At 35.3% G+C, this 25,260-nt stretch overlaps 1 protein-coding gene across 6 annotated transcripts in view; it reads left to right on the top strand.

Moving 5' to 3' along the window:
* The window catches only part of TBCK (TBC1 domain containing kinase), a 240,499-nt gene that overhangs the window by 48,761 nt on the left and 166,478 nt on the right, over nucleotides 1–25,260 (top strand). For all 6 annotated transcript variants that reach the window (XR_012331921.1, XR_004526637.2, XM_019927771.3 and 3 more), the window contains exons 6-12: nucleotides 2,797–2,938; nucleotides 16,711–16,771; nucleotides 18,103–18,164; nucleotides 18,415–18,476; nucleotides 19,412–19,560; nucleotides 21,170–21,308; nucleotides 22,634–22,733. Coding sequence is in view for 4 of the 6 variants with exons in the window: in XM_019927771.3 (XP_019783330.1) it covers nucleotides 2,797–2,938; nucleotides 16,711–16,771; nucleotides 18,103–18,164; nucleotides 18,415–18,476; nucleotides 19,412–19,560; nucleotides 21,170–21,308; nucleotides 22,634–22,733 (715 nt within the window). In the remaining 2 variants the exon portion in view is untranslated. The remainder of the gene's footprint in view (nucleotides 1–2,796; nucleotides 2,939–16,710; nucleotides 16,772–18,102; nucleotides 18,165–18,414; nucleotides 18,477–19,411; nucleotides 19,561–21,169; nucleotides 21,309–22,633; nucleotides 22,734–25,260) is intronic.

Below are 25,260 nucleotides of genomic sequence, written 5' to 3' on the forward strand. Positions count from 1 at the left end.
TTGAAGAGTTGTGTTTGAATTTAAAATGCTTGGATAGAATTGGTCTCATGTGCCATTTGGTTTGGCTTACTTTGAAGTCTTTGACCCAAAAGGTCTGACCAGAAAGTATCAAAGAGCAAAATGTGAAACATTAGCCAGGAAAAATAAAGTGATCAAACAGCTAAGTCATGAAAGAAAATATTTACACCAGAAGAAGCTTGCAGTTGATTCAAAAGACAAATATTAAAGAACAGCAAAGTAAAATGTTAACATCTGTTTCAAAATATTGTAAAGAGTTAGAAATTGGACATTCATTTTATTTGGCCAGTAGCTTAATACCTTGTTAAAGCATCAGACAGATGGTGAAAGCCACTTACATTTATCTCACCAGTCATACTCACGGCAGAGTTCCGGTAAGAGTGTTAAAATGCTATGCTAAAGAAGAGACACTTGTTGAAAGGAGATAATTTACATTTAAAAATCCTAAGTTTTATTATTTTTATTAATTAACAAGTCCTTGATAGAAAGGAAATTAGAATTTTGGGAGCAAAAGTCGCCTCTGTACTTCCAGAGATCACCAGTCAGAAGTTTTAGATATAACAATTTACCCATAGTATTGCTTGACTTTTCACTACCCATTCTGTTATTTTGGGGTTAGATGTGCTGGAAATCAGGATTAAAAATGAACAGTTTACCTTCTGGATGTATCATGCTAATGATGACAAAGCTAAAACATTGCATATGTGTCATATTTTTCATTTTTAGAAAACTTCTTTATGTATTCACTAATATTTATAACAGTTTTGTGAGGTAGGCATTATTATTCCTATTTTATAGATTAAGAAACCCAAATCATATATAGAATATGTGATAGGACTGAAGTTAGAATACAGGTATTATAATATTAAGTTCATTGCTTTTCTACTAGACTTCACTTGTCTCCAGAGGTTTCACACATTCATTTAGAAGATCAATATGATCACCTTAGGGTAAAATGATATCATAGTACAAATTTATGTGTATGAAAATGTGCCTCAGCCTCTTTAGTTATCAAGGAAATACAAATTAAAACTACAACGGTGTGTAGGTCCCACCCACCAGGTGGCCAAACATTAGAAAGTCTGTCACTGCTGTCTAACAAGTGTTGGAGAAGTAAGCAATAGGATCTGTTGTACACTGCTCGTGGGAGTATAAATTGATACAATCCCTTTCAAAAAACATTTGGCATGATATTATAAAGTTGAAAGTGCACATGTCTTATGGCCTAGAAATTCAATCCTAGGTTTATACCCTTGGGGAAACTTTTGCAGATGTACACATAGTATTTCTAGGAACATTGTTTATAATAGAAAAAGACAGGAAATAACTTAAATGCCTATTGACATTAGAGTGAATAAATTATGATATATTCATAAAATAGAAGTAAAATTAATGACTTAAATCTACATGCAACTATATGGATGGCTCTTTTAAATAACGTTGGTTAAAAAAGCAAATCACAAAGGAATACCATCAGCATAATTCCAATACTATAAAGTTCAGAAATGTGCTTGACTAAACAATATACTTTTTAGGGTTACAAACATATGGTAAAGCTATAAAGAAATGGAAGAGAATTATAAACACAAAAATTCCAGTTGTCTGTTCCTTTTGGGGGATACCAGGGAGGTATAATTAGGGAGAAGCAGAGAGGGACCTTTAGTGATAATTTCATATTCTTTACTTAAACATCTTGATAGGTACATGGGTGTTCTTTTAAACTTTATTCTTTATACTTTATTCATTTAATCTGTCTTTTGTATTTACTAAAGCAATTTTCAAAAAACTTGTGTTGGTGAAGGTAAGGGGAAATAGGCACTCATATTGCTTATGAGAATATAAATTGCCATAACCTGAAAGGGCAACTTGGCAACATGAATCAAAATTTAAAATGCATCTACCTTATGACTTTGTAGTGCCATGTCTAGGAATTTGTCTTTCGTCTACACATACATATTCATGGGAAAGGGAATATTTGTAATATATCCACGTCAGCATTGTTTGTAATAGCAAAAGAGTGGAACTTCCAACGTATCCTTCTTCAGAGTTGCTTTAAGTAAATTAAATGCATCAATACAATGAAATTATTGGCAGTTTTCAAAAAGAATGAGGCAAATCTATACTTATGTTTTTAGAATGATCTCTAAAATATATTTTGAGTGAGAAAGGGTACAGAATAGTGCATATAGTGTGCTTCCCTATGGGGCAATGATGATGGGTGATAAAGTTTATTTATACATACATATGTGTGGGTGACTGGAGTACAGAGATGGGAGAAAGTCTTACCTTTCAATTTATATATTTTTACAGATTTTGACATTGCTACTATTCAAAAGAATAAATACTATTTTCAAAGATAATATATGCTTTAAATAAGAGTTAAGTATAAAGAGAAGATAGTTAAGTATAAAGAGAAGAGTTAAGTATAAAGAGAAGAGAAGATAAAAAGAAGATAGTAAGGAAGAAGGAAAAACGCCTGGAAACCTGGAAAGCTGCAAGAAGGCAATATGTTAACACAGAGGAAAGCAAAGAAAGGAACTAATATTGCAGACACACGATAGGTTTTAAATTATTTGAGACTCATGTATTTGCTCTTGATTCCTAGACATAGAAGCCTGTATTATGGTTAGTTTAGAATTCTTCCTAGAAAGAGTTGTCTAATTGCATTGAGCTTTTACATAGGTCGTACTGTACTGATAGTAAAAATGTACCACTACATACTTCTTTCCCCCTTTCTAGCTCATAGTAATTATTCATTTCTAAAATATACCATTTTAGGTATCCATCATACTTGGCACCTGAGGTAATTGCACAAGGAATTTTCAAAACCAATGATCATGTGCCAAGTGAGAAACCGTTGCCTTCTGGCCCCAAATCAGATGTCTGGTCTCTTGGAATCATTTTATTTGAGCTTTGTGTGGTATGTATAAAGAAATAGTAAACTCATAAAAATAAATTGTGTGTTTCTTAGGAAAGTATTTTTGGATACGAAGGCTATTTAGTAATATCAATAGCATGTTTTTGCTTTGCAAATTGACTAGATAACAGAGAAAAAATCTCAATTTGACTTCGTAAAAAATCCTGTTTGACTATTTGTATATTATTTTAGTATATCTAGAAATATTGACGCTTTTATTAAGTATTAAAAATATACACTGTACTGGGCTTCCCTGGCGGCACAGTGGTTGAGAGTCCGCCTGCCGATGCAGGGGACACGGGTTCGTGCCCCAGTCCGGGAGGATCCCACATGCCGCGGAGTGGCTGGGCCCGTGAGCCATGGCCGCTGAGCCTGCACGTCCGGAGCCTGTGCTCCACAACAGGAGAGGCCACAACAGTGAGAAGCCCGCGTACCGCCAAAAAAAATATATATATATATATATATATATATATATACACACACACACACACTGTACTAAGTATAAAAAATTAAGCATATTTAGAAACATTTACACTAAAACTGCTTACATGCTTTGGTATGTTCATTCTCTCTCTCCCTTCTGTGGTATTCTTTCTTCCTTAAATCCCTTCTCCTCTGTTATTCTGTCTCCTGTAAGACTGACTTTGTAACTGAGTTGGCTTTTTATGAGGCCTTCCTGAAATATCCTCTATATTTATTAGGGTAATAAAGACTATACAGCTATTAAAAACAAATGAATTAAAACTGCAGTAGCTTAAAAAACACAGATGTTTTTCTCCCTCATGTAACAGTCCACAGAAAGTTAGGGTGGGCTCTGTTCCACAGCATCATGAAAAAACTTAGGCTCTCAGGAATGGCTCCACCATTCTCACCACCTGATTTCCAAAGATGCTCTCTTTATCCTCTTTTTTAGCTATAAGGAAAGAAGAGGAGTGAATTCATGGTAACTGTCTTTAAAAAGATGATATAAAAGTTGCAGATATCAACTCTGTTCTTTTCACTAGTGGCACTTTATTCATGTGGCCACATGTAGGTCCAACAGAATACAAATGCCTAAATATTCAGAAAGAAGATCAGGATGGATTTGGAGAGACAACTAATATTTTGTCAATCCTCCCTCCAAATACCTGCCAGGGTTAGTTCCTGTCTTCTTTTCTCTCCTTTTCTATTTTAGCATTTGTCATGTTTGTCTACATGGACAATAAGGTCTTTAAAGGCACACATTTTTATTATTCATCTGTTGTTCTGTCTTCCAAGAGATGTTTTTTTTAACATCTTTATTGGAGTATAATTGCTTTACAATGGTGTGTTAGTTTCCGCTTTATAACAAAGTGAATCAGCTATACGTATACATATGTTCCCATATCTGTTCCCTCTTGCATCTCCCTCCCACCCTCCCAATCCCACCCCTCTAGGTGGTCACAAAGCACCAAGCTGATCTCTCTGTGCTGTGCAGCTGCTTCCCACTAGCTATCTGTTTTACATTTGATAGTATATATAAGTCCACTCTCTTACTTCGTCCCAGCTTACCCTTCCCCCTCCCCATGTCCTCAAGTCCATTCTCTATGTCTTTGTTCCTGTCCTGCCCCTAGGTTCTTCATAACCATTTTTTTTCTTTTTAGAATCCATATGTATGTGTTAGCATACAGTATTTCTTTTTCTCTTTCTGACTTACTTCACTCTGTATGTCAGAATCTAGGTCCATCCACCTCACTACAAATAACTCAATTTCATTTCGTTTTATGGCTGAGTAATATGCCATTGTATATATGTGCCACGTCTTCTTTATCCATTCATCTGTTGATGGACACTTAGGTTGCTACCATGTCCTGTTTACTGTAAATAAAGCTGCAATGAACATTGTGGTACATGACTCTTTTAGAATTATGGTTTTCTCAGGGTATATGCCCAGTAGTGCACTTGCTGGGTCATACGGTAGTTCTATTTTTAGTTTTTTAAGGAACCTCCATACTGTTCTCCATAGTGGCTGTATCAATTTACATTCCCACCAACAGTGCAAGAGGGTTCCCTTTGTTCCCTTTTCTCCACACCCTCTCCAGGATTTATTGTTTGTACATTTTTTGATGATGGCCATTCTGAACAGTGTGAGGTGTTACCTCATTGTAGTTTTGATTTGCATTTCTCTAATGATTAGTGATGTTGAGCATTCCTTCATGTGTTTTTTGGCAATCTGTATATCTTCTTTGGAGAAATGTCTATTTAGGTCTTCTGCCCATTTTTGGATTGGGTTGTTTGTTTTTTTGATATTGAGCTGCATGAGCTGCTTGTAAATTTTGGAGATTAATCCTTTGTCAGTTGCTTCATTTGCAAATATTCTCTCCCATTCTGAGGGTTGTCCTTTTGTCTTGTTTATGGTTTCCTTTGCTGTGCAAAAGCTTTGAAGTTTCATTCGGTCCCGTTTGTTTATTTTTGTTTTTATTTCCATTTCTCTAGGAAGTGGGTCAAAAAGGATCTTGCTGTGATTTATGTCATAGAGTGTTCTGCCTATGTTTTCCTCTAAGAGTCTTATAGTGTCTGGCCTTACATTTAGGTCTTTAATCTATTTTTAGTTTATTTTTGTGTATGGTGTTAGGGAGTGTTCTAATTTCATTGTTTGACATGTAGCTGTCCAGTCTTCCCAGCACCACTTATTGAAGTGGCTGTCTTTTCTCCATTGTATATTCTTGTCTCCTTTATCAAAAATAACATAACCATATTTGCGTGGGTTTGTCGCTGGGCTTTCTATCCTGTTCCATTGATCTATATTTCTGTTTTTGTGCCAGTACCATACTGTCTTGATTACTGTAACTTTGTAGTAAGGTCTGAAGTCAAGGAGCCTGATTCCTCCAGCTCCGTTTTCCTTTCTCAAGATTGCTTTGGCTATTCAGGGTCTTTTGTGTTTGCATACAGATTGTGCAATTTTTTGTTCTAGTCCTGTGAAAAATGCCATTGGTAGTTTCATAGGGATTGCATTGAATCTGTAGATTGCTTTGGGTAGTAGAGCCATTTTCACAATGTTGATTCTTCCAATCCAAGAACATGATATATCTCTCCATGTGTTTGTATCATCTTTAATTTCTTTCATCAGTGTCTTATAGTTTTCTACATACAGGTCTTTGGCCTCCTTAGGTAGGTTTTTTCCTAGGTATTTTGTTCTTTTTGTTGCAGTGGTAAATGGGAGTGTTTCCTTAATTTCTCTTTCAGATATTTCATCATTAGTGTTTAAGAATGCAAGTTATTTCTGTGCATTAATTTTGTATCCTGCTACTTTACCAAATTCATTCATTTGCTCTAGCAGTTTTCTGATAGAGTCTTTAGGACGCTCTGTGTATAGTGTCATGTCACCTGCAAACAGTGACAGCTTTACTTCTTCTTTTCCGATTTGGATTCTTTTTATTTCTTTTTCTTCTCTGATTGCTGTGGATAAAACTTCCAAAGCAATGATGAATAATAGTGGTGAAAGTAGGCAACCTTGTCTTTTTCCTGACCTTAGTGGAAATGCTTTCAGTTTTTCACCATTTAGAACAATGTTGGCTGTGGGTTTGTCATATATGGCCTTTATTATGTGGAGGTAAGTTCCCTCTTTGCCTACTTTCTGGAGGGTTCTTATCATTAATGGATGTTGAATTTTATCAAAAGCTTTTTCTGCATCTATTGAGATGATCATATGGTTTTTCTCCTTCAATTTCTTAATATGGTGTATCACATTGATTGATTTGCATGTACTGAAGAATCCTTGCATTCCTGGGAAGAAACCTACTTGATCATGGTGTATGATCCTTTTAATGTGCTGCTGGATTCTGTTTGCTAGTATTTTGTTGAGGATTTTTGCATCTATGTTCATCAGTGATATTGGCCTGTAGTTTTCTGTCTTTGTGACATCTTTGTCTGTTTTTGGTATCATGGTGATGGTGGCCTCGTAGAATGAGTTTGGGAGTGTTCCTTCCTCTGCAGTTTTTTTGAAGAGTTTGAGAAGGTTGGGTTAGCTCTTCTTTAAATGTTTGATAGAATTCGCCTGTGAAGCCATCTGGTCCTGGGCTTTTGTTTGTTGGAAGATTTTTAATCACAGTCTCAATTTCAGTGCTAGTGATTGGTCTGTTTATTTTTTCTATTCTTCCCGGTTTAGTCTCGGAAGGCTGTGCTTTTCTAAGAATGTGTCCATTTCTTCCAGGTTGTCCATTTTATTGGCATAGAGTTGCTTGTAGTAATCTCTCATGATCCTTTGTATTTCTGCAGTGTCAGTTGTTACTTCTCCTTTTTCATTTCTAATTCTGTTGATTTGAGTCTTCTCCATCTTTTTCTTGATGAGTCTGGCTAATGGTTTATCAATTTTGTTTATCTTCTTAAGGAACCAGCTTTTAGTTTTATTGATCTTTGCTATCCTTTCCTTCATTTCATTTTCATTTATTTCTGATCTGATCTTTACGATTTCTTTCCTTCTGCTAACTTTGGGGGTTTTTTGTTCTTCTTTCTCTAATTGCTTTAGGTATATGGTTAGGTTGTTTATTTGAGATGTTTCTTGTTTCTTAAACTTTGCTATAAACTTCCCTCTTAGAACTGCTTTTGCTGCATCCCACAGGTTTTGGGTCATCGTCTTTTCATTGTCATTTGTTTCTAGGTATTTTTTGATTTCCTCTTTGATTTCTTCAGTGATCTCTTGGTTATTTAGTAGTGTATTGTTTAGCCTCCATGTGTTTGTATTTTTTACAGATTTTTTCCTGTAATTGATACCTAGTCCCATAGTGTTGTGGTCAGAAAAGACCCTTGATACGCTTTCAATTTTCTTAAATTTACCAAGGCTTGATTTGTGACCCAAGATATGATGTATCCTGGAGAATGTTCCATGAGCACTTGAGAAGAAAGTGTATTCTGTTTTAGATGGAATGTCCTGTAAATATCAATTAAGTCCATCTTGTTTAATGTATCATTTAAAGCTTGTGTTTCCTTATTTATTTTCATTTTGAATGCTCTGCCCACTGGTGAAAGTCGGGTGTTAAAGTCCCCTACTATGATTGTGTTACTGTCAATTTCCCCTTTTATGGCTGTTAGCATTTGCCTTATGTACTGAGGTGCTTCTATGTTGGGTGCATAAATATTTATAATTGTTATATCTTCTTCTTGGATTTATCCCTTGATCATTATGTAGTGTCCTTCTTTGTCTCTTGTAATTGTCTTTGTTTTAAAGTCTATTTTGTCTGATATGAGAATTGCTACTCCACCTTTCTTTTGATTTCCATTTGCATGGAATATCTTTTTCCTTCCCCTCACTTTCAGTCTGTATGTGTCCCTAGGTCTGAAGTGGGTCTCTTGTAAACTGCATATGCATGGGTCTTGTTTTTGTATCCATTCAGCCAGTGTATGTCTTTTGGTTGGAGCATTTAATCCATTTACATTTGAGGTAATTATCAATATGTATGTTCCTATTACCATTCTCTTAACTCTTTTGGGTTTGTTATTGTAGGTCTTTTCCTTCACTTGTGTTTCCTGCCTAGAGAAGTTCCTTAAGCATTTGTTGTAAAGCTGGTTTGGTGGTGCTGAATTCTCTTAGCTTTTGCTTGTCTGTAAAGGTTTTAATTTCTCCATCGAATCTGAATGAGATCCTTGCTGGGTAGAGTAATCTTGGTTGTAGGTTTTTCCCTTTCATCACTTTAAATATGTCCAGCCACTCCCTTCTCGCTTGCAGAGTTTCTGCTGAAAGATCAGCTGTTAACCTTATGGGGATTTCCTTGTATGTTATTTGTTGTTTTTCCTTTGCTGCTTTTATTATTTTTTCCTTGTATTTAACTTTTGATAGTTTGATTGATATGTGTATTGACATGTTCCTCCTTGGATTTTTCCTGTATGAGACTCTCTGTGCTTCCTGGACTTGATTAACTATTTCCTTTCCCATATTAGGGAAGTTTTCTATTATAATCTCTTCAAGTATTTTCCCAGTCCCTTTCTTTTTCTCTTCTTCTTCTGGGACCCCTATAATTCAAATATTGGTGTGTTTAATGTTATCACAGAGGTCTCTGAGAGTCTCCTCAATTCTTTTCATTCTTTTTTCTTTATTCTGCTCTGCAGTAGTTACTTGCACTCTTTTACCTTCCAGGTCACTTATCCATTCTTCTGCATCAGTTTTTCTGCTATTGATTCCTTCTAGAGAATTTTTAATTTCATTTATTGTGTCCTTCATCATTTTTTGTTTGCTCTTTAGTTCTAGGTCCTTGTAAAACGGTTCTTGTATTTTCTCCATTCTATTTCCAAGATTTGCATCCACTTTTTTTTATCATTACTCTGAATTCTTTTTCAGGTAGCCTGCCTATTTCCTCTTCATTTGTTTGGTGTGGTGGGTTTTTACCTTGCTCTTTCATCTGCTGTGTGTTTCTCTGTCTTCTCATTTTGCTTAACTTACTGTGCTTGGGGGTCTCCTTTTTGCAGGCTGCAGGTTCGTAGTTCCCATCATTTTTGGTGTCTGTCCCCAGAGGCTAAGGTTGGTTTAGTGGGTTGTGTAGGCGTCTTGGTGGAGGGGACTAGTGCCTGTGTTCTGGTGGATGTGGCTGGATGTTGTCTTTCTTGTGGGCAGGACCACGTCTGGTGGTGTGTTTTGGGGTGTCTGTGACCTTATGATTTTAGGTAGCCTCTCTGGTAATGGGTGGGGTTGTTTTCTTGTCTTGCTAATTGTTTGTCATAGGGTGTCCAGCACTGTAACTTGCTGGTCATTGAGTGGATCTGGGTTTTAGCGTTGAGACGGAGATCTCTGGGAAAGCTTTTGCCATTTGATATTATGTGGGGCCAGTAGGTCTCTGGTGGATCAATATCCTGCACTCGGCTCTCCCACCTTAGAGCTATAGGCCTGATACCCAGCTGGAGCACCAAGACCCTGTCAGCCACAAGGCTCAGAAGTAAAGGGAGAAAAAAAGAAAGAATTAAAGAAAGAATAAAATAAAGTTAAAAAATTAAAATAAATAATTATTAAAAGTAAAAAAATTAATAAGTAATTTCAAAAAGGAAAAATAAACAAAAGAAAGAAGAGAGCAACCAAACCAAAAAACAAATCCACCAGTGATAAGAAGTGCTAAAATCTATACTAAAAACAACAACAACAAAAAACGGACAGACAGAACCCTCGGACAAATGGTAAAAGCAAAGCTATACAGACAAAGAAATGACAGAGAGAAGCATACACATACACACTCACAAAAAGAGAAAAAGGAAAAAAATATATATACCGTTGCTCCCAAAGTCCACCTCCTCAATTTTGGGTTGATTCATTGTCCATTCAGGTATTCCACAGATGCAGGGTACATCACGTTGATTTTGGAGATTTAATCTGCTGCTTCTGAGGCTGCTGGGAGAGATTTCCCTTTCTCTTCTTTGTTCACAGATCCTGGGGTTCAGCTTTGGATTTGGCCCTGCCTGTGCGTGTAGGTCGCCTGAGGGCATCTGTTCTTTGCTCAGACCCGACAGGGTTAAAGGAAGGGCTGATTAGGGGACTCTGGCTCGCTCAGGCTGGGGAAGGGAGGGGTACGGGATGCGGGGGGAGCCTTAGGTGGCAGAGGCTGGCGTGATGTTGCAACAGCCTGAGGTGCGCTGTGTCTTCTCCTGGGGAAGTTGTCCATGGATCATGGGACCCTGGCAGTGGTGGGCTGCCCAGGCTCCTGGGATGGGAGGTGTGGCTAGTGACCTGTGCTTGCACACATGCTTAACATTTCATGCCTGTCTCTGGTGTCCGCACTGATATCTGCGGCTTGCACCCGTCTCTGGAGCTTATTTAGGCGGTGCTCTGAATCCCCTCTCCTTGCACACCCCAAAACAATGGTCTCTTGCCTCTTAGGCAGGTCCAGACTTTTTCCTGGACTCCCTCCCGGCTAGCTGTGGTGCACCAGCCCCCTTCAGGTTGTGTTCACGCAGCCAACCCCAGTCCTCTCCCGGGGATCTGACCTCCGAAGCCTGAGCCTCAGCTCCCAGCCCCGACCTGTCCCGGCGGGTGAGCAGACAAGCCTCTCGGGCTGGTGAGTGCTGGTCAGCACCGATCCTCTGTGTGGAATCTCTCTGCTTTTCCCTCTGCATCCCTGTTGCTGCACTCTCCTCTGTGACTCCAAAGCTTCCCCCCCGCCACCCCTGTCTCTGCCAGTGAAGGGGCTTCCTAGTGTGTGGAAACCTTTCCTCCTTCACAGCTCCCTCCCAGAGGTGCAGGTCCTGTCCCTATTCTTTTGTCTATGTTTTTTCTTTTTTTCTTTTGCCCTACCCAGGTACTTGGGAAGTTTCTTGCCTTTAGGGACGTCTGAGGTCTTCTGCCAGCATTCAGTAGGTGTCCTGTAGGAGTTGTTCCACATGTAGTTGTATTTCTGATATATTTGTGGAGAGGAAGGTGATCTCCACGTCTTACTCCTCCGCCATCTTGAAGGTCTCTCTCTTCCAAGAGATTTTTAAAGTATTTTGGTAGTATTAACTCATTGATCTTTACCATATCTAAGATTTAGGATGACATTATGTTCTTCATTTTGTGTGTTTTCAGAACTAATTCAACAGTGGAGGAGGTAAAGCATAATAGTTAAGAGACAGCCTTTTGTAGTCAGAGAGAACGGGGTTTGAAATCTAATGCAGCAAAATATAGTTGTATGACTTAGGGTAACTAACTTCTTAAGGCTTTGGTTCTATTTCCATAAATAATAATAGTATCTATATTGTAAAGCTGTTGGAAAAATTATATGAAATAACGTATATAAAGTACTTAGTATAGGGTGTTGCTTTGCAAACAGTCCATAAATGGTAGCTTTTATTATTAATATTTAAATATTCACAAAAACATGGTAGCTTACAGATTGGCACTGCTTTTTCTAAGGGAAAATGCCAGATTTTCTGATTCTTTGCTATCCTTTGTCTAGACCATCTTTCTTTTTGTTGGTATGAAATGATAGTGAATCTCATTTTTGTTTAAAATCATAGCCTAAATGAAGAATTTTATTGGAATGTGAAGTATACATAAGTGTAAATGTGAAGTATGTAGCTTTTCCTTTTTATTACCATCACTTATATTTAAACTCTTTACTAATGATCTATGTATGTCTCATATGAGTAATTCGATTCAGCAAATGTTGATGGATCTTTACTGTGTGTATAGCAATGAAGTAGGAATAAACTGTGATTAAGGTGCATTGTCAAAGAGTTTATAATTTAATGCAAATTCATTAACTTTGAAGATAAACACAGAGAGCTGTGTGAATTCCAAGAAAGGAAATATTAATTCCATGATAGGGGCTTCATGACATTTTTTTTTCATGACATTTTAAGTGGTGCTCAAAGTTTAGAGTCCAGTTTTAAGATGGATTAGATCTTCTACCTCATCAAACCTTTAGATTTGATACAAAACATTAAGCTATTAATTGATAACACACCAACAATTAACAAAGGGAACTTTTGGCAGGTTAGAAATTTTAAGGAAATAGACGAAAAGCTATAGCACTTTGCTAGGAAGATCTTGCCATATTACCAGAAAGTCAGTACAGCTGCTCTGTCACCCAGAAGTTTCCATAGTCCAAAACATGTATAGGAGAATTCTGTATTAAAAAATGAGTACATATCTAAGAAACACCAAGCATCTAAATTTGACCTCTACTATAAAAAAGGAACAACGAATAGAGTTTACATTTTAATACAAATAGAAAGGACTTTATAATAAATGTATGTGTTCTTTAAGAGATAAAGGAAACAATTCAATTTATGAAACAATTACAGAAACTAGGAATCAAGAACATTTACTGAAAAGAATCAGCTAAGAGTTTTAAGAAAAAAATATGTAATTATTAAAATAAAGAACTAAATAAATGGATCATAGGAAACTGGACACACTGAACACTGAGTTAATCTCCCAGGATATGACACAAATAGATAAAAAGATTGAAAATAGAAAAGAAATTTTAAAAGACAGACAAGATGTTCTAATATTGTATAGTAGTATCAAAAGTAGAGAGTAAAGTTCTCAATTTGAAAGAACATACTAATTACCTTGCAAGGCAAAAGAAAAAAAATCACAACATACAAACAACAACAACAACAACAACAAATAGCTAGAAATCTTATACTAAACTTTTAGGAGATGACTAATGATGAAATAGTGAGTAACGTTTATTGAGCACTTCGTAAGAGCCAGGTACTTTTCTAACATATTTACATCTATTATCTCAATCTCTTTCCAGTACTTATAAAGTTTATCTAATTACTATCTTTACAGATTAGGAAATTGAGGTACAGAGAGGTTAAATAACCTGTCCTAGTTACATAGTAGTAACTAATTCAGCAGATTTGTGTCCATCAATCTGTGTCCAAAGCTTTATGTACCCTTAACCAACGTGCTAAGCTGCCTTTACTAAGCTCTGATGTCTTTATCAGTGTTGAGAAAATCTTAAAATGTGCCAGAGAAAAGACATATTACCTACAAAGAATAACAATTAGATTGGTATTAAACTTCTTAGCAGTGTGAGTGCAAGAAAACAGTGGGACAGTGCCATCAAAGTGCTGAGAGAAAGGATTTTGAATTCTTTAAGTCACAAAACTAACAGTTGGGAGTAAGAATTAAACAAAGGTATAGTTGGCCCTCTGTATTTGTGGATTCTGCATCTACGGATTCAACCAACCATGGATTGAAAATATTTGAAAAAAAATTCCAGAAAGTTCCAAAAAGCAAAACTTAAATTTGCCATGCAACAGTACTGTTTACATAGCATTTACATTTTATTTATAACTATTTACATAGCATTTGCATTGTATTAGGTATTATAAGTAATCTAGAAATGATTTAAAGTATAAGGGAGGATGTGTGTAGGTTATATGCAAATACTATGCCACTTTAAATAAAGGACTTGAGCATCAGTGGATTTTGGTATCCAAGTAGGTCCTGGAACCAGTCCCCCCTGGATAGTGAGGGATGACTATACAGAATTTTGATAGACACGAAGAAAAAATTAGTAGTAGAGAAATAACATGAGTCTGAATAGTAGAGTGTGTTCACTGTATTGCAAGTAATCAAATTTAACTGCTTTGTGTGTGTGTGTGTGTGTGTGTGTATGTGTTTTCATCACAGGATAGATAAATAGTAAGCATTTAAACTGAAAAGTTATTTTGGAGCCATATCCTAGGAGACTTTGAATGCTGTATTGAGAGATTTATACTTAGTTATGTAAGGTATGGAAGACCATTTAAAGTTTTTAAGTAAACTGAAATCAATTATTATTATTATTTTTTTTTTGCGGTACGTGGGCCTCTCACTGTTGCGGCCTCTCCCGTTGCGGAGTACAGGCTCCGGACATGCAGGCTCAGTGGCCATGGCTCAGGGGCCTAGCCGCTCCGCGACATGTGGGATCTTTCCAGACCGGGGCACGAACCTGTGTCCCCTGCATCGGCAGGCGGACTCTAAACCACTGCGCCACCAGGGAAGCCCTGAAATCAGTTAATTTTTTAAGGTGGTTCTTTTTTAAAAATTTTTATTGGAGTATAGTTGTTTACAATGTTGTGTTAGTTTCAGGTGTACAGCAAAGTGAATCATTTATACATATATCAACTCTTCTTTAGATTCTTTTTTTTAGGTCGTTACAGAGTATTGTGTAGAGTTCCCTGTGCTATACAGTAGGTCCTTATTAGTTATCTATTTTATATATTATAGTGTGTATATGTCAATCCCAATCTCCCAATTTATCCCTTTCCCCCTGGTAACCCTAAGATTGTTTTCTACATCTGTGACTCTATTTCTGTTTTGTAGATAAGTTCATTTGTACTATTAGTTTAGATTCCACATATAAGCAATATCATATGATATTTGTCCTTCTCTGTCTGACTTACATCACTCAGTAGGGCAATTTCTATGTCCATCCATTGTTGCTGCAGATGGCATTATTTTGTTCTGTTTCATGGCTGAGTGATATTTCATTGTGTATATGTACCACATCTTCTTTATTCATTCCTCTGTCAATGGACATTTAGGTTGCTTCCATGTCCTGGCTATTGTAAATAGTGCTGCAAATGAACATTGGGGTGCATGTATCTTTGCGAATTATGGTTTTCTCAGAGTATATGCCCAGAAGTAGGATTGCTGGATCATATGGTAGCTCTTAGTTTAGTTTTTTTTTAAGAAACCTCCATACTGTTCTCCATAGAAGCTGTACCAATTTATATTCCTACCAGCAGTGTAGAAGGAATCCCTCTTCTCCACACCCTCTCCAGCATTTATTGTTTGTAGATTTTTTTGATGGTGACCATTCTAACTAGTGTGAGGTGATCCCTCATTGTAGTTTTGATTTGTACTTTTCTAATAATTAGTGATGTTGAACATTTTTTCATGTGCTTTTTGGCCATCTGTATGTCTTCTTTGGATAAATGTCTGTTTAGATCTTCTGCCCATTATTTTGATTGGGTTTTTTTGTTTGTTTGTTTTGTTATTGAGCTGCATGAGCTGTTTGTATATTTTGGAGATTAATCCCTTGTCAGTTGCTTCATTTGCAAATACTTTTTCCCATTCTGTGGGTTGTCTTTTCGTTTTGTTTATGGTTTCCTTTGCTGTGCAAAAGCTTTTAAGTTTAATTAGGTCCCATTTGTTTATTTTTGTTTTTATTTTCATTACTCTAGGAGGTGGATCAAAAAAGGATCTTGCTTCGATTTATGTCAGAGAGTGTTCTGCCTGTGTTTTCCTCTACGAGTTTTATAGTATCTGGCCTTTAGGTCTACAAGATTAATGTTGATAGTAGTGTAAGTGATTGAGAAGAGAGAGAGGAATGGCAACTTGCTTTCAATGATCTCTCCACCTGTAGTTCTAATTTCATAAGTCTTCAAGAGATTTTTTTCCTCTGTATTAAAAAAACAAAAAAACAGAAAATCAGAGCCTCTTTTTCTCTAAAGACCAAGCTATCTTCTTAAGCCTTTTCCTTCTAAGTCTATTTAAATGATCATATATGTTTAATTTGTTAATAATTAGAGAAACATAATAATAGCCAACATTTATGAAGCATTTTCTTTATTCAGAAAATGCTAAGCACTTTTTTATACATCATATAACCTTCACTGTACCCTGTGTGGCATGTATAGTTAACATTCCAATTTATAAATGAGAAAAGTGAGGCTTAAGGTGGTTAAGTAATTTGCCCAAGTTGTATAATTGGTGGTAGAAAGTCCAACTTGGCACTCGGTAGTCGCTCAACACATGATCATTAGTTAAAGTTGTAAGTGTTTGATTTAAGACTCCATTCCAAGGAGCCCCCTGAAGCCAACTATTAAGGAAACAACTAAAATACAATGTATGTGTCTTATAAAGAAATATACCAGGTGCTATGGGAACACAAAAATGGTCGTCTTAAGTCACTTTGGGAAGAGGAAGGAGTGTCATGGAATGTTTCTTAATGGAGATAACAGACTACCTGGATCATGCTATATAAGTAAGAATTAATTGGGTAGATGAAAGGGTAATATGGCATCTTGGTCTTTTAATGAAATAAGACTCCTGGAGTTCCTCTAGACCACCAGGTATATGTAGGTCTCAAAAATGAAGAATGCTTGAGATCAAACTAAAATGTAATGATCCTTAGATATATGAAATGCTTAAGTGTTAAATATTATGCAACATTTAAAAAAATGTTACATCACCAATGATTTTTCTTTAGTGGAGCCAACTCAAAAAATCTAATAAAACCTCTGAAGAGAAATAGAGGTAACTGATAAAATCATTTTCAGCGCTGAAAAAACAAGATCCCCCTGTGAAGAATGATGTAAATGTTAACAAGAATTTCTTTTCTCATTTTATTTAGGGAAGAAAACTATTTCAGAGTTTGGATATTTCTGAAAGGCTAAAATTTTTGCTTACACTGGGTAAGTGTCTCACAATTCATTATCTTTCAACTATAAATATAATCTTTAGTGACAGTAGTTATGCATATTGAGAACGTGTTCTTCAAAATAGTGGATACACTGAAATATCCTCACTTTCTTTAATTTTCTAATGATCAGTGGTAAGCATTAACAGGACAGTTTAAGAAGTGCCTTTGAAGTATTATAGGACAGCTTTCCTCATTGACTAAGGAATTATAATGTACATGGATATAATCTTAGCATGATCTAGCCAAGTAAACTAACTTGTGAAATCAAAATATGAGATTATAAAATTGTACTTCACTGTCGCAGTTGCCTTCAGGCAATGTATTGTAACTTTTCAGCTTTCTACTTGGTGAATTGTGTGAATAATGACTGAGGAAGAATGTTTATTTTTCCTTACAACAAGCTCATGTACTTTACATGTATATAATGCAAATATTTGTCATTCACATTTATAAAAATTTGTGTAATCCACTTTAGAGTGGAATAATTTAAGCACGTGTGGTAAAAAAGGAGAGAAAAACAGTGATAGAGCACTTTGTGTAAAAGAGTGACAGATTGGTGTCCAGGTTAATAGGGTCTACAAATAAGGATTTGTATAGAATAATATTAGTAAATATTAAATGATAATGAATTGTAAATAAAATTTTATAATATTTACCTCTTTAATGTCAAAGATTGATAATATAGCTGTTAAGGAGTCTTAGAGATCTATAAATGTTGTCTACAGATTAGAACTTATACTTTTTATTAAATTTTATTTAATTTATTTTTTTATACAGCAGGTTCTTATTAGTCATCCATTTTATACCCATCAGTGTATACATGTCAATCCCAATCCCCCAATTCATCACACCACCACCACCACCCTCCACTGCTTTCCCTCCTTGCTGTCCATAAGTTCTGCTGTCCAGAACTTATACTTTAAATCCCAGAGAAACGTGTGTACATTCTTCAAATTGTATTTAATAAAAATAAATTACTCGTATAATCGTAAAAATATACTAAAGCCTTTTTAAATAGTAATATGTGTATATACATATAGAGAGAGAGGGGGGAAGAGAGGAGAGAATCTTTACCTCCTTGAATTACTGCTTTAATTCACTATTTAAGGTGCTTTCAGTATCTATGATACAATTAATACTTAGTGTTTGAAGTATTTATTTTTATCAAAGCATGTAAGGAAAGTTGAAAAAGTCTCAAGCTTTTTAATATTCCAAGTTCTAAAACTGAATTACGTAATTAAAAAAAATTTTATTAGAGTTCAATTCCCAGTTAGTATAAGTTAGAAAAGCAGCTTTAATTCATATAATTTTTCTGTTTTATAGACTGCATAGATGACACTATAATAGTTCTGGCTGAAGAGCATGGTTGTCTGGACATTATAAAGGTTTGTCGTTAATCTGTTATTGAAAATTTATTTATTCTGCATACTTGGGATTCAATAGCAAACTATTTTAAAGCTATGTTTATTTCTGTTATCTGCTTTTTGACAGAGTGACAAACTAATATGAATTTCTTTAAAGTCCAAATAAAAACTTTCAAAAAAAGTCAAAACATTGTAAAGTAGCAAACATTTAAGTAATATAAATTTTTACATGGATTTTTAAAAATAATTCTTTTCTCTCTCTATTTACCAGGAGCTTCCTGAAAATGTGATAGATCTTTTGAAGAAGTGCCTCACCTTCCACCCTTCTAAAAGGTTGATATCAAGAGTTTGGGATTATTACTGAGATCTTAACATATAAGTAGTTAAGTTTTTAATACTAAAGGGTTAAATAAGAATATTAACATATATAGTAGTACATGATTGATATTGGTATCATAATTGTTAGTTATGGCTTTAATGTATGGTAATAAAAGAAGAAAAAATAATTAACCATGGTTAGAAAACTGGCATATACCAAAAGCAGTTACTAGTTCATTTCCTAGCCTCCAATTAGAAAATCAGCTAAACTGTGGAATATAGATATGCCTAGATACAAATGATATGAGAAAAATGAGAACAAAAGTTTATTGGCAAATATGTATTACAGAAAAGAACTTAGATAAATGGTGAGGTAGGTTAATAATTGTTGATAATATAAAAGGATTTCTTAGAAGTTTTATTATTTATTTTCATTTGATGATGTCATTGTTAGCCATCCAGTTGTCCCTAAACTCAGTAAGTATATAATATTTGAAAATAATATATTCGAATTTGTCTTTAGGAAAACATTTCCTAAAGAGAGGAATGGTATTAAAAGCATAGTTTGGGGTAAATATACCACATAAACTAAGAGAGTAGGAAGAAAATCAGAAGATTTTATCAGTTTACAATTTTATTATTTAATTAAGGTATTCAGTAAAGCAGGTATATGATGGTCAAGCTAAAAGTAAAAAATGGAGATGCTCATATGTAATAATTTTTTATCATAAAGTACAAAAAGCACAACAAAGGTAAAAAAGTCAGCATTTATTTACAGTCACTTGATTCTCTTTTTAAAGGTATATATCTAGACTCTAATAAGGAGAACTTTATTATTTTCTATACTAATGAGGTAATTTTGACTTTTAACTATCCCTTGAAGTGTGCCATTATTCTAGGAAAATTTTAATGACTTTCATTCATGTTCCGTATTTTAAATATTTCTTAAGGCCAACCCCAGATGAATTAATGCAGGACAATGTGTTCAGTGAAGTGTCACCTTTATACACTCCCTTTACCAAACCTACCAGCCTGTTTTCTTCTTCTCTGAGATGTGCCGATTTAACTCTGCCTGAGGATATCAGTCAGCTGTGTAAAGGTAACGATAAATACAACAAAGGATAGAAGTAATTCTGGAAGTGATTAAAATATAACCTAACATTTTAGTCCTTTAAATTTAATTTCTTTGGAGCAAGAAATTTAAGAATCAAGGAAAGGAAGTAGCACCAAACAAAAATTTTTTATTATGTAAACCAAGGTCTTATTTTCATCTCAAATCTTAATGCTAAAATCAGATCTTCTAATTTCCAATGGAATTTCTACTACAACAATATTTGTATATCATATTTCATAAAATGTATTATAAATGATCTCAAAAAATCATATTATTGATAGGAAGTCCATATCATTATATTCCATGTTTGTAACAGAACATCACCTTTTCTCTTTTAATTCCTCTCTGAAGATTACAACTCTCAGAATGTGTGTTTTAGGGACACCAGTATGTTACCTTTATACTGAAAAATTATCACTACATAAGTTGTGGCAGGAAATACTTACTGAACATTGGTTCAATCAAATATTTATTGAGTTTCTACTATGTTCCATACACTGTATCTGCAAGTATCATTTTTGCCAAATGGGGAGGCAGACAGACATTCAGTCGCACAATTACTGTTATAAATGAGGGTTAGTACGCACGTAGTAAGTGGAAGCAAAGCCTCCCTGAGATATAAAGAAGGACTTCTCAAAAGAGGCAGAAATTGCCTCAAGACATAAAGATGGGACAGTGTGTGTTGGTTGCCTACCCAAGTGCTTTTTTCTGCCCTTCTTTCTTTCCTGCAGAGCTTGATATATCTGATATGTATATCCCATATTCTCTGATACAGAGGGGAAAAATTACACTTTTTTCTCAAAGAAACTGAGTACACAACCAATATGTATATCTGCATTTAATCCTCTGCATTTTGTAGTATGACTATTCTTTTTTATTTTTTAAATAAGCAAGAGAATTTGCTTATGAAGCTAGACTTGGATTACCACCAAATGAGCAGATTTCCTCACCTCCCCTCCAGAATCTTAAAAATTTATGTATAGAGGCCTTAGTTGGGTTCAATTGTGTATTCAGTGCAGACAATCTCAACACCACACATCTATCTCAAGGCTGTATTCTTGGAGCAGCTTCTGGGAGTGGGGAAGGCAAGCTGAACGCACTTTCCAAGGACAGGGGAAGGGGTGGGAGCCTCCATTTGCCAGGGTCCAGCTTGACATCAACTGGCTTTCATGTCTTTTTGATGACCTCCTTCAATAGGAGGAATACATAATGATGGGGTTCCAGGAAGGCCTCCCCAAGAAGTGCTACTCTGGCACACAGATTATTTTGAGCTAAAAATAAGCAAGGCCCAAAAGACTCATAAAGAACTTTTGGACTTTCCCCTAACTGTTTAAAAGAATTGAAGATGGAAGACCTGTTCCAGGAAAGAGTTATCACCCACAGATAATTACAGAAAATATGAACTCAGTGTGGTAAACAGGGAGGAACCTAGCAAGGCCCCTTTGATCAAAGTCCTCTCTGTGTAGTATGACTATTCTAAAGGGAATCTTATTATGTTCTTCAGTTTTTACTTTTTTATAATGTCAGCTATTATTGCCTGTTGCCTTTTAATAAAAACAGAAGGTGTGATAGCTTTTTAATTTTCCATTAATAGATTTAAGCAGTGATTACCTGGCAGAAAGATCTATTGAAGAAGTGTATTACCTTTGGTGTTTAGCTGGAGGTGACTTGGAAAAAGAGCTTGTGAACAAGGAAATCATTCGATCCAAACCACCTATCTGCACACTCCCCAAGTAAGGAAAGAAAACTTCTCTTGGAAATGAGAAAAATCTAGTAATAACTTCTTTTTAATTTGATATTTTTTTTCTTTTGGTAGACATTCCAAGTCAGTGATTATGAAAGCAATTGGGAGTCAATACCTTGTTTTCTTGGCAGGAGTTCCTAATTGCAGAGTTCCCATCAGTGTTTTTATTATTTTAATAAATATGGTTTTTTAATAAATAATTTGTTTTATGATCTATTTGAAGTAATATTGAAGTTAATATTATGGAACATCTCACAATAGTTGGTGATCAATAAAAGAAAAAATGTACAAATCAGAAAGAACAGTAATGTTTAAGAGAGTTAATAAACTAAGCTAGTGTTCCCATTATGAGGAACTATTTTTTTTACTTCTAATGATATTTTAAAATGTACTCAGTGACCTCAATGCTTGTGCTAGAGATCATCATGGTGCTAAATCACTGTTGAGAAAAATCTGCAGAACTACATAAGGTCTTGGACACCATCCTGTAAATTATCTGGAAGTTAAATAACAATACAACCCTAAGGGCCAAAATTGTCACTGTTCCATTGCTCTTCATATTTATTCATAAAGAAGAGAACCTGAATCTCTTTCCACCAGTGCCTTAAAGTTTTAATTTTAGATTTTAGAACTAGATTTGATCTTTGTAGGTAACTGTAGAATTAATCTGCTGATATTTTTTTCTTCACATGTAAATTTTAGGTTAATTATTTGAATACACCACTAGCTCTCTACATTTTTCCCCTCTTAAGCTGATTTTTAAATATTACTTTAATTATATTGTTCACACAATGAATTAAGTAGAAAATTAGGAAATAAGATGATGGAAATTATAAGAATAAATGGTTTGAAGGATATAAAAATTCTCAAAAGTAATTCTCTAAAATTCTAAATGCATTTATTATTCAGTATTCTTTCTCCTGAGGAGTTATCATCATTAGCATCTTTCTTTCTTGTTCCCTTTATCATTTTTTACTCATATAAACTTCCTCAGGAAGACATTTACATACTGTCAGGAGAGTAATTTAATCATTGCACCTGCATGAGCAGAGATAATAAATCATACTCTTGTATTACTAAAATGCTTTATATTTATATACTGTATTTATACCAACTCAACATATTTAAAATGAAAATTTTTTGGAGAAATTTCAACCAACAGTTACTTTTTTATTAACCCATTCAGTCTAAAATTTCTTTTTTTCTTTTGTTGAAGAGATTGATAATTTAGAATAAATTTTCTACAAGAAACAATAAATCAGATTTCTGTGCTCACTAAAATAATTAAAAATAATTTTTTTAATCTCCTTTCAGTTTTCTCTTTGAAGATGGTGAAAGCTTTGGACAAGGTCGAGATAGAAGCTCACTATTAGATGACACCACTGTGACATTGTCATTATGCCAGCTAAGAAATGTAAGAATGGTATTTTGGCAAATTTGCTTCAGAACTTTCTCCCTTCCTTCCTTCTGTTTTTTTTTTTTAATAAAGCCTTACAGATACACATGAATCCTTAAATTTCTGCCTCGTACTATAAAATATGTGAGAGTTTCTTTAAGGTATGTGCCCAGGAGTGGCATTGTTGGAAAATAGTATCTGTACATCATCAGCTTAGTATATGTTGTTATATTGTCTGTTCATACAAGTGGCCTTATCACTTTATCTTTTTACTATCGTTGGATAAGGGTTCTCATTTGTCCGCATATGTGATAGCACATGGTCTTATCAAATTAAAAATTATTGTTCTGAAAGGTGTAGAATGGTATTTTACTATAATACTAATTTTCAATTTCCTGACTTTAGTACAGTTATGAGCCTTTTCATATTTTTTGCCATTTGCTTACCTCTCTGTACATTACTAGTTCATATCTCTTGCCAGTTTTTTTGCGTGATTTCTTACTGATTTGAGGACTTTTAAAAATGTATTCATTTACACAACCTTTGTTGGGTATACAGGCATACCTCAATTATCACACTTAGCTTTATTGCACTTCAGAGATATTGCATTTTTTACAAATTGAAGGTTTGTGGCAACCATGCATCAGGCAAGTCTCTTGGCACCATTTTCCCAACAGCATTTGCTCACTTTGTGTCGCTGTGTCACATTTTGGTAATTCTTGCAGTATTTCAAACTTTTTCATTATTATTATATTTGTTATGGTAATCTTTGATTAGTGATTTTTATGTTACTGCTGTAATCATTTTGGGGCACCACGAGCTATGCCCACATAAGATGGTGAACTTAATCTGTAAATGTATGTTCTGACCATTCCACCAACTGACTGTTCCATCTCTCTCCCTCTTCCCCGGCCTCCCTATTCTCTGAGATACAACAGTGTTGAAACTAGGCCAGTTAATAACCCTACAGTGGCCTCTAAGTGTTAAAGTGAAAGGAAGAGTTTCTCATCTCTCACTTTAAATCAAAAGTTAGAACTGATTAAGCTTATTATTGATGAAGGTGTGTCAAAACGTGAGATAGTCCAAAAGCTAGGCCTTTCGCACCAAACAGCCAAGTTGTGAATGCAAAGAAAAAATACTTAAAGGAGATTAAAAGTGCTACTCCAGTGAACAGTGATCTTGATAGAAGATGAAAACAGCCACAACATTCCCTTAAGCCAAAGCCTAATCCAGAGCAAGGTCCTAACTCTCTTCAATTCTGTGAAGACTGAGAAGGGTGAGGAAGCTGCAGAAGAAAAATTTGAAGCTAACCGCGCTTGATTCATGAGTTATAAGAAAAGAAGCCATCTCTAGAACATAACAGTGCAAGATGAAGTCAGCAAGTGCTGATGTAGAAGCTGCAGGAAGTTATCCAGATGTAACTAACATAAGTAATGAATGTGGCTACACCAAACAACAGATTTTCCATGTAGATGAAACAGCCTTCTATTGGAAGAAGATGCCATCTAGACTTTCATAGCTAGAGAGGAGAAGTCAATGCCTGGCTTCAAAGTACAGACTGAGTCTCTTGTTTGGGGCTAATGCTGCAGCTGGTGACTTTAAGTTGAAGCCAATGCTAATTTACCATTTTGAAAATTTTAAGACCTTTAAGAATGATGCTCAGTCTATTCTGCATATGCTCTATCAGTGGAACAATAAAGCCTGTATGACAGTACATCTGTTTACAGCATGGTTTATTGAATATTTTAAGCCCACTATTGAGACCCACTGCTCAGAAAAATGATTCCTTTCAAAATGTTACTGCTCACTGACAATGCACCAGGTTACCCAAGAGCTCTGATGGAGATGTACAACAAGACTGATGTTGTTTTCATGCCTGCTAACATCTATTCTGCTGCCCTCAGATCAAGTCATTTTGACTTTCAAGTTTTATCCTTTAAGAAATCAGTAAGGCTATAACTGCCATAGATAGCAGTTTATCTGATGGATCTGAGAAAAGTCAACTGAAAACTTCTGGAAAGGATTCACCATTCTAGATGTCATTAAGAACATTCATGATTCATGGGAAGAAGTCAAAATATCAACATTAACAGGAATTTAGAAGAAGTTGATTCCCCAACCCTCATGGAAGATTTTGAGAGGTTAAAAATTCAGGGCAGGAAGGAACTGCAGATGTGTTGGAAATTGCAAGAGAACCAAAATTAGAAGTGGAGCCTGAAGATGTGATGGAACTGCTGCAATCTCATGATCAAACTTTAAATGACGGGTAAGGATTTGCTTGCTATGGATGAGCAAAGAGAGTGGTTTCTTCAGTTGGAATCTACTCCTGGTGATGATGCCGTGAAGATGTTGTAATGACAACGGAGGATTTAGAATATTACTTAAACTTAGCTGATAAAGCAAGCAGCAGGTTTTGAGAGGCTTGACTCCAATTTTGAAAGAAATTCTGCTGTGGGTAAAATGCTATCAAACAGCGTTGCCTGCTACAGAGAAAACATTCATCAGAGGATGTGTCAACTGATGGGGCTGTCTTCATTGCTGTCCT

Source organism: Tursiops truncatus, chromosome 5 (genome assembly GCF_011762595.2).
Source record: "Tursiops truncatus isolate mTurTru1 chromosome 5, mTurTru1.mat.Y, whole genome shotgun sequence".
In the NCBI taxonomy this organism is placed as follows: Eukaryota; Metazoa; Chordata; class Mammalia; order Artiodactyla; family Delphinidae; genus Tursiops; species Tursiops truncatus.